Source organism: Amblyomma maculatum, chromosome 5, assembly GCF_055883805.1.
Source record: "Amblyomma maculatum isolate TAMU_Amacu chromosome 5, ASM5588380v1, whole genome shotgun sequence".
Classification (NCBI taxonomy): Eukaryota; Metazoa; Arthropoda; class Arachnida; order Ixodida; family Ixodidae; genus Amblyomma; species Amblyomma maculatum.
The window spans coordinates 97,330,135-97,339,314 of NC_139348.1; the positions used below are offsets into that span (position 1 = coordinate 97,330,135).

General features: G+C 44.7%; 1 protein-coding gene across 2 annotated transcripts; it reads right to left on the reverse strand.

Moving 5' to 3' along the window:
* Positions 1-206: 206 nt before the first annotated feature.
* LOC146188960 (uncharacterized) lies at positions 207-6,027 on the reverse strand. Of its 2 annotated transcripts, none has more exons than XM_084603187.1 (4): positions 5,833-6,027; positions 4,549-4,923; positions 2,653-2,826; positions 207-1,542 (listed from the first exon to the last, which is right to left on the reverse strand). In XM_084603187.1, the coding sequence occupies exons 2-4, from the start codon at positions 4,816-4,818 to the stop codon at positions 1,447-1,449; spliced, it is 540 nt and encodes a 179-aa protein (XP_084459313.1). In that variant the 5' UTR covers positions 4,819-4,923; positions 5,833-6,027; the 3' UTR covers positions 207-1,446. The 2 variants fall into 2 exon arrangements, with proteins under 2 accessions (XP_084459313.1, XP_084459314.1); XM_084603188.1 differs by lacking the exon at positions 5,833-6,027 and adding an exon at positions 5,040-5,128.
* Between the last annotated feature and the right edge of the window lie 3,153 nt (positions 6,028-9,180).

A 9,180-nucleotide genomic window follows, 5' to 3' on the forward strand; every position in this document is an offset into this window, starting at 1 on the left:
GCATTCTAACCATGCTGTCAATGGTTTGCTTATTGTCCAAGCCCTGCAATATTTTCGGTTATTCTCGCCGAGTGGGGTAAAAAGATTTACGACGACGCTTTGCAGTGTGGCTGCAGAAAACGCCTCCTGGCCGCAGTCAGTTAGGCCGCATTATATTTTTGATACTTAAGAACTCTATTTCCAAGCAAAGAAGTTTCTCAGTGGCATAGATGTCTCAATAATAAACGAGCGTGCATTATACGAGCTAGGTACGTTACTGCACAATGTACAGTGAAAGCTTGCGCCGGCACATTGTCAACAGTGAAACAAAAGAGAACCGGTGAAGTTGTTTCTCAATTCTATTATTAGAATGAGAACAATCAGACGTTCCGAACGCATATGTCACCCATAGGACAAAAATCAGCGACGACAAAACTAGAGCATCGGGCTGGTCTTAGTGCACTAGCCGGAATTATATAACACCGTAGATGATGGTCAGGCGCAAGTACATTTCAAATACATGAATGCATGTACAGAAAACACATCATTGCTCCCCCACTTAAAGGCACTGCCGAGGCAGGACACCACCACGCACTACATAAAAGAGGCATGGAGGAAAGCACTGCATGAAACAGGAATTCAAATAACTATCAAGTGTATGTCAGACAACAGGCCGCCGGTTACCCAGGCAACGAGCGGGCATATGGACTGGCGGGCGAGGTGCAATTAATGATCGCTTTTTGCCAGTGGGCTCCAATTCAAGCATTATACAAGCTGCCTGGAAAATGAGCCCAGGGGCATAAATATACTTGGCGAAAAAATGTTTCTACTTTGGCCTTCTCCTGTCAAGAACCTTTACGTAGACTGCGGACGGGAAGCTCAGGTTATCAACGGTAAGCCGAATTAAGGAAAGGCGAAGGAGAAAACGACTCAGCTGCCTAGCACTTACGCTGCCAGTGAAGTGGTGGACGTGTGGAAGCGAAGTAACCTCGAATTACAGAAAAGGCGCATAGGAATTCAAGAGGCTTTTTATAGTGCTCTGCAGTCATTGAATTCACGAGACTATCGAGACCTACAAACTACAACAGACGTTCGGTAAAGGTGTATATACGTTATGCTCCTTATGGAGCCTTTCATAACAAGCTTATATAGTGGGCCTTACTCGGCCAAACCGTACATTTCTTACTTGCTATCATAAATGGTCTGTCTTTCTCGCTGAGGTGCCTCCCCTTTTCGTCTGGAAACTGCATGAAACGTTTGAATCCAGTTATAAGGACGATAGAGTAACGTGAGAAGTAAGCGACCTTAAACATGTGCAGCATCTGGTTTTACAAACGCTGTATCCTGAAAAAATGTGACACTTTTATTTAGGCCGAACACGTGCAATTAAAATGTGAGCTTGCCTGCGAGAAATAAGAGCCGAATATGACCCACAATTTATATTCGCTCTCGAAGCAGTTTTTTTTTTTAAGAGTGCCATTTTTCCATGTAGCAGATACGCAGAGCACGGATGACATCATGCGCAAGCTTGTCCACGACACAGACGTCGGCTCCGTCTTTTGTCTGTTAAGGATAGAAGAAAACATCGAAAATAAACGATATATTCAGCACCATTAAAAGATGAATTTTATTGGTGCTGGAAAATATTTACGGCTACATTTACGGCACTAAAGCAAAAAATGAAACCCGTTATTCTACTTACACGACAAAACAAAAATTGACCGGATTCTCAAAAGACATTGTGCACACAAGGAGTCCGGAATGGAGGTTAAGAAATCACCGCATTCTTACTTTTTCTTCATCGCCGTAATACTTAAACACCTTGTCTATATACTTACCCTTATCCGTATTTTCAACTACTGGTTGTCCTTTCCATGCTGTAAATCGCAGTTCTGTTTAGTTCGTTTCGCTCAACTTTAGATAGTACGGTAGCATGTTGTGCTGCCTTGTCCCACACGTGTCATTGTGTGATTAGCCAGCCAGCAGCGAGAACTTTGCCCTTAAAGAAGCAGGTCCGCGCCATATCTTCTTCTACAGCGCATCAGTCCAGCGCTGTAACGAAGCCTTGGGAATGCATACTCATAGCCGAGAGTAATGGGGCGGCATGCTTGCATTGTCAGCCGTGATGGACAAACTTATAGCATTCCATAAGCGGGAACTCGTGTGGTAACGAGAGCAGCCGTCCATAGATTTCAAGACATTTCGTTACATTAAGTAAGATGAAGTAGAAAGCTGGGCTAGTTGGTAATGGTGCGTCTAAAAAGCGGTGCACATTGCACTTTTCTCAGTCGTGTACACTAAGTGTTTCGTGCCTTATGACTGCCCGAGTGCAGGCATTCAGCAACCGAGGAATGTTATACAACCGTGACAGAAACTTCACAGATGAAGAAACATTTAGGCGCTGCATCGGAGTTGTCAGTGTATGAATTGTAACCTGGAAGGCTTGCAGATGACTGGGCGCGAGACAATTGATCCAGTTCTCAAAGTGGGAATGATGTTGCTCCAACCTTCAGGCGAGCATATAAACTGTAGTACTGCACTTTGGGTACTTCCTCTAGACATACAATCAAGACTTTCAACGCACGAGGTTATTTTGAACACAACGTACGCCAGGCTTGCGGTCGGAAAGCCATTATGCGCATATAAGTGCGAGAAAAAAATACATGAGCTCACCTGCTTAGCCAGTTTCCAAGATTCATCAAGCACTGGAATGCCCATTTTCACCAAGAATTTTAACAGCCATGAGTTGCACTCGGCACCAGAACCACGGAGAGTGCTATCCGCTGTAGTTTCTATGAAAGCTTCGTAAATGGCGCCGGAACTAAGGGTGCCGTCGTAAAGGATGACCTGCAATTACGCCATCAGGGAAGTTAAATTTTTTTCTGCCTCGAGTAATTACTTCGATTAAATAATCCTCCTTTTGTAATCCTTCAAAGCCCTTCTTTTGCACACATTGCAAAGACTCAGTCTAGTTTGCCGTTTTCAACGAAATGGCACGGCGTTAAATGCGCCTGCAAAAGGAAAATACATACTTTTCCGAACAAAGTACTGCAGTACTGCGAAACACTGGGTCCTTTTCATTGTACTCAGTCAATAGAAGCGGCACTGAACAGATCACATTTCGCATTTCAAAAGAACCGTGGGGTTCGCAAATTACCTTGCTGTCGAAGACTCTCAATACATCGCGTTGCATGGAACAAAGAAGCATGTGGAAGGCGCAGTTAAATTTCACACAGACATCTAACTGAAACATCGGCATTTTCAGCCTTATAATGTACGCAACCGCATTCAAAGTTTCCTGCGTGTTACTGGTAGTCGAGATAATGACACTGCGAGTAGAAAACAGAAGCGGACAGAAGACGAAGCAAAAAACGAACACATAAGCCCTAACTAAAAAATCAGGGTTAATTGGGAGATGCAACATGACTACAACCGTTGCCAAAAGCGGCCAGGGACACGATGTCGTTATTGGTCACATATTGGAGCCCTCCAAGCTCATTTATAACTGCAAGATAAGAACACTTATTATTTCATTCAAGACCTATCGTCTGTTACGAACGCCATTGGGCTCAGATATGTGAGCGAAAGGCCAGCAATGTTTCTTGGTGACTTGTGAGATGGACGGTATATACTGTTCTAAACATTGTATTGAGAATATGATCATAAAGCAGAGTTCGGCACGTCCTGGCATGCCAGGACCTGATATCTCCCGAAAATGAACCCTATTATTTAAAGGAGCATGGGAAGTTCCTTATTGACAGATATCGCTCACGGAAATAATTTCACAGATATAGATGCGCCTGACTTTAGTTACTTTGTTTTGGTGTTGTTTTGCGTTTTGCTGCTTTATGTGCCTATTCGTCACGCCTACTCTTTGAGTGAAGCTTAAGGGCCTTCCAAATTTTATTAATAGTGTAAATGCTTTGCGACCTTGTTTTTATCTTGCACAAAAAGGTGTATGAACTTAAAAAACGTTGACTGAAAGCTTAGCTTGGTTAAGCCTGGAAGATTGCGAAAGCAATACCCTCGGCTGCGCCTTGTTCGGCGGCTGCGCCCTGACTACTGCGAGGAGACGAGCCACAGCCTCATTTATCCACCCAGCGTGACGTAAAAAAACAGCGAGCGCCCTCTCTCGGCTGCGACACTGCGCCGTGTATGGACTCGCTGCCACCATTCGATGACGCGAGATGGGGCCCCGTCTCTCGGTTTGGCGTGACGTCACACGTTCACGTGAAAGGTCATGTATGGAGGCGCCATGACATGCCAAAGGCTCGAAGTGCTAGCAGTATTGCCTTCTCAATAATAAGTAACACATTAATTGCTGGTAATTTGGTAACAGTGTATGTAATATACATAACCGCGCAAGAGAAGTAGACTAAGGGATAAGAGCCCTCGCCAGTATTTGCCTATCGTCTTATTTTGGTTACAATGTTAGAACCAATGCTACGATCTGTCGTCTATTACTGTATCTCGCACAAGTCTTGAGCACAGCTGATTTTGTGCATTTCACTATCACACCGATAACAAACTTCAATTTATGTTAGAAAATGGAAGTCAAGGCAGGCGTACCGCAGCTGCTTGAGTGCTCCATGCACTCCATTGACGCCTCGATACGGAAGAGAGGCATCCGCGGACGACTCCCTGCTTTACGAAGGCTTCGCACCTCAGCATGGTGCCGCTCTTGAAGTCGAACAATGCGGCCCAATGGACACCGGCTTTCTTACGTCTGGGCATCACGGAGAATGAACTCAAGCTGCCCTTCAGGCTGACCGTCTCAGTATCGCCCTCATTGGTCACCAGAAGGTAGACCCAGCACCGCTCTTCATTCAGCCTCGGCATTGCAGTTTCGTTCCTTCTTCAGGTTCACAGGGAGAACATATCGGCTTTGTCACATTAATGTAGCGCTCGCATAAAATTCACCACTTCTCTTTGCGAAAGAGGCACCTGTAAATAGGCACATGAACAAACCACTTAGCATCCCGTTTAAGTCGCGAAGCCTCTGGCTCAGCTTATGTAATAGTTGCAGGAATAGCGAGCAACGAATGCTCAAGCTCACATACCATGACAAGGAAAATCAGAAATATTTCTAGCAGCAAAGGAGGCTGCTTTTGAAGACGTCACTATCTTATTTCTTCACAAATCACTCTGAAATTAAATGACAGAAATTTGTTGATGTCATATAAAACCCAATGCGGCCACTGTTTCCTTTTCAAAATGTGGCTGGTATATAAAAAAAGGTAAAATTAAACCTATGCTGTGTGTCATTTCTTGGCAATGAATTAAGCACCGCCGCACATTGTGCTTATTCCTCTATAATAGGCCAAGATGAGCAATGCCACTGGCGTCACGGATTGAAAACAGTAAAGCGAAAGTTAAAAATCACAATTTGCCGATCAAGGTTGTATAACGTGTACATACTCACTATCAGTGGATAGCATTGAAAGGTGGAATAATTTCATTCAAATTCGTAAATATTGAATAATGCCCACATGATCTTGCGCTTAATATTATCAATAAAGAAAGCTTGTCTACAGCTCTGCCCGTTGAAGAAGCAAATGAGTCCGCTACTGACATTCAAGCCTGGCATCTGCACTCCTCCCACAAAGCCCCTCTATCCGCTGTGGTAACAAGCACAATTCGTGCGTTCACACTACGGCTACGGAAGTTCCGACGATAGACCACCATTCGTGAATTTTTCTGAAGTCCAGCTAGTCCGAAGAATTAAAATAAACATAACTAAACTCTACAAGACTGGGTTTTGGACCCACAAAGGCACTGTAGGCCTTACCTTACATTACAGCATAATGCATTACAGCAATATGCTATGAACGGAGTTAACTGCGATACACTCACACTATGCACAGCATGTCGGCTTCATCATCTTCGATCCGAGCGCGCTGGGTCCAGAAGACACAGCTATCGCATTGACCGCATTAGGAGCCTCAAGCTGTCCTAAAAATTTACGTTGCGCTTTCGCTAAGATTCTCAAACACCGATTACGCCAATCATCCCCTGAAGTCGACCCTTTACATTCTAGCCTCGAACCGAAGCGGAATAAAACGCGATGTGCTCGCGCATGTACAGCTGCAACGGAAAAAGAATGGCACAAGTGAATCAAGACCGGAGCGAAAAAATTGCGACACGCGGCGCTATTGTTGCCAAACGCGCTGATAGCGAGATTGCCAGGCATATTCCATTTCCAAAGCGGGGGTGGTCGTCAAAAAGCTGCCCATCCGAAAGCCTGCATTTTAAATGATAGCTTATGCGCTGCTTATCGCAGCTACATCGGCGCATGGTTCGGCCGATAAGAAATGCACAAGCGTGTTTTTAAGATGTTGAATATCCGATGGGGCACATGGGCTGCTTTCTGCCGGCCACCCCAGCTTTGGAAATGGAATATGCCTGGCAATCTCGCTATCAGCGCGTTCGGCAACAATAGCGCCGCGTGTCGCAATTTTTTCGCTCCAGTCATGATTCACTTGTGCCATTCTTTTTCCGTTGCAGCTGTACCGGTTGTTCCAGCGAAATCCGTGAAAACCGTTAGTTCAAAATAGAAAAATGTATTTGAGTGAACCAATTCTCCGTCATGGTGAACGTAATCTGCTTCGTAATTCTAATTATCTATCCCAATTACGAAACACCTGCTATTTAGCTTTGTTTATTGCAGCTGGGTGGTTAGTCCTAATGGGGTGTCTGAAGCCGCGTTCAAAACGATGCCATACGCGTTTTTTAAACTAATAAAAACTCATTTCCTAAAAGTCTGCGATGAGAGGAAATACGACAGTTTTTTTCGCACGAACTCGAAGCCGAACGCAAGAGACTTGCACAAAGCCCTGTGCACACGCTACTGGCGCCGAGGGCGTGTGTGTTAAATACGCCGCTACATCCCAACTGCCTGGTAGTACGACGTGTCACGCACTTTATTGCTTTGCGTCAAAAAGCGCTGCAGATCACTGTGGTGTCCCGCATTGGACTAATGCGAAATCATTGACGCGCCTTTACACTCGTCGCCTCCTTTCGCTTTACTGAGAATTCCTCCAACGTTGGAAACGTTATGCTTCGACAGTATGTTTTCGCCATTCGCCAGATGACTTGCCGGACTTCCCGGAGGAATTTGGCTCAGACGGCAGATCTATACTGATGTATCACGTACGCTGAAATACACCGCACATCACAATACGCGTCGTTAGCAAGACGACTAACGTAATCCAAGTGGAAGCGGAGGCAACACGCTCGCCGCCATCTCTCTCATAGCGCAACTTTGTACTATAGGTGGGCCATTGCGCCGACGGCGGAGATGCTTTTTTTTTTCAGCGCGTCAAGCTCTCTTAAAGGGCAACTCCGGGGGTTTTTCTACATTCGAATACTGTAGTGAAACTTTTACCACAGGTTCGTCTCTCCGTCCTGACGCATTCTACAAAATTTGGACTCCGTACGATAATCCCTTCACGCGCAATACGGCTTTAAAATATGCCGTTTTCATGGCTTAAGTTGAGAGTATTTCTGCGGGCAACACTGAGTTTCTGACGTCACAAACAGTATACAGGCGTTAATGTCCACTTCCCTCGTGATTATGAAATTGTGAGGCTTATATTGAACTACCTCAGACATTTTATGCAGTGCGTCATGATTTCCATACTTTATTTTCACCATCCAACGCACGTACGAGTGTTTTTCTAATACTGAGTGTGACGTCACCATTTCGTCAAATGGGACGTCGTTTCTGGCCGTGAAAGCAGTTTCGGTTTCGATTTGCTGTTTTTCTTTTTTAAAAATACTTCTAATCGGAATTTTGGAAAACGGTTTTTTGTGTTGGAGTCAGGACGTGCCGAGGAATGTAATTCAATTAAAAACACAAATTGGTGAAAAAACCACCGGAGTTGCCCTTTAACGCGCCGCCACTCTTTCCCATCGAGCCGCCGGCCACTCCCATGACATCACAAGTTGCTAGGATGCGTCATGACGTCCCAGGCGGCGGTCCCAATGGCAACCCACTCGTTGTGACGTCATCAGCACCGGATCTTTTTTCACATTTTCTCGGCAAATTGTTTTTTTTTTTGCCTCATTAATAATAATTAATCACTGTCTGAATAGTTCTCAACCTTATATTTGTCCTGTTCGTGCTACATTTTCGACGACTTTCGCATTGGTGTGACGTCGCTACAAATTTGGAGTCCCCATGCTATAAAGAAGTGCGCGCCAATTCGACGTCTATTTAACCTTTTGAATTTTATTAATTGCTAACCACTCCACATCGAGCAAATTTGTATCTGGAAAGACTTTCGCATCCTCCACTTCATACAACCATTCTTGTTCTCCTAACTCTTTTTTGAATGACACAATCGTGCTGGCTTTTGATGACACGAAATTGCGAACATAGTCACTTTAATGCCTTCGCATTAAAAACCGAACGCAGCTGGCAATTGACACCAGACCGTGTTGAAAGTCTCTGCGTTAACAGAATACCCGGACGCGCTTGATTGGTGCCGACGCGTGGCAGCTGGCTTTGAGGGCGCTAGATGGCGCTAGTCGCACGTCAGTTACAGTTTGGGAATGCAGGCAGTGAAATCCAAAATGCAGGCATAGATAGCATGTAATAATGTGCTGGCCGAACTACAGAACGGGCTCAGAAGGGATAGGCGCCTAGATGATACCTTATTCGTAATAATCCTAAGCGTATAAATAGCCAGTGCGGAAAACGGACTGCTAAATTTTGCCTTTCTGGACATAAGCAGCACATATGACAGCGTAAACAGGGAACTTCTATGGATCATACTTGAATCTGAAGGCATCGGTAAATAAGTTATTGAACTACTAAAATAAATATACTGAGATAATACAGTTGAGATTACATGGAAGAGGTTAGTGGTAAGTCTACTGTCGCGGTAGGAAAGGGACTGAGGCGAGGGTGTCCGCTACCACCGCTGTTGTCCATTATTTATATGAAGAATGTGAGAAGAGTCTGCAAGAAAGCATCCTTGGTTTTAATCTCGTATAGGTTAGGCGGAACGAACGTAGAGTAAAGACTTCCAGGATTAATACAGCTGGACCACGTAGTCCTGTTAGCGAATAGCTAGAAAGGTTTACAAGCATTGATTAATATATCTGGACACGAGGGAGATGCAGTCGACTTTACCTCAACGCAATTAGGTCGGGTCTGATGGTACTCAGTGATTTAACTCATAAAAAGCTCACAATATA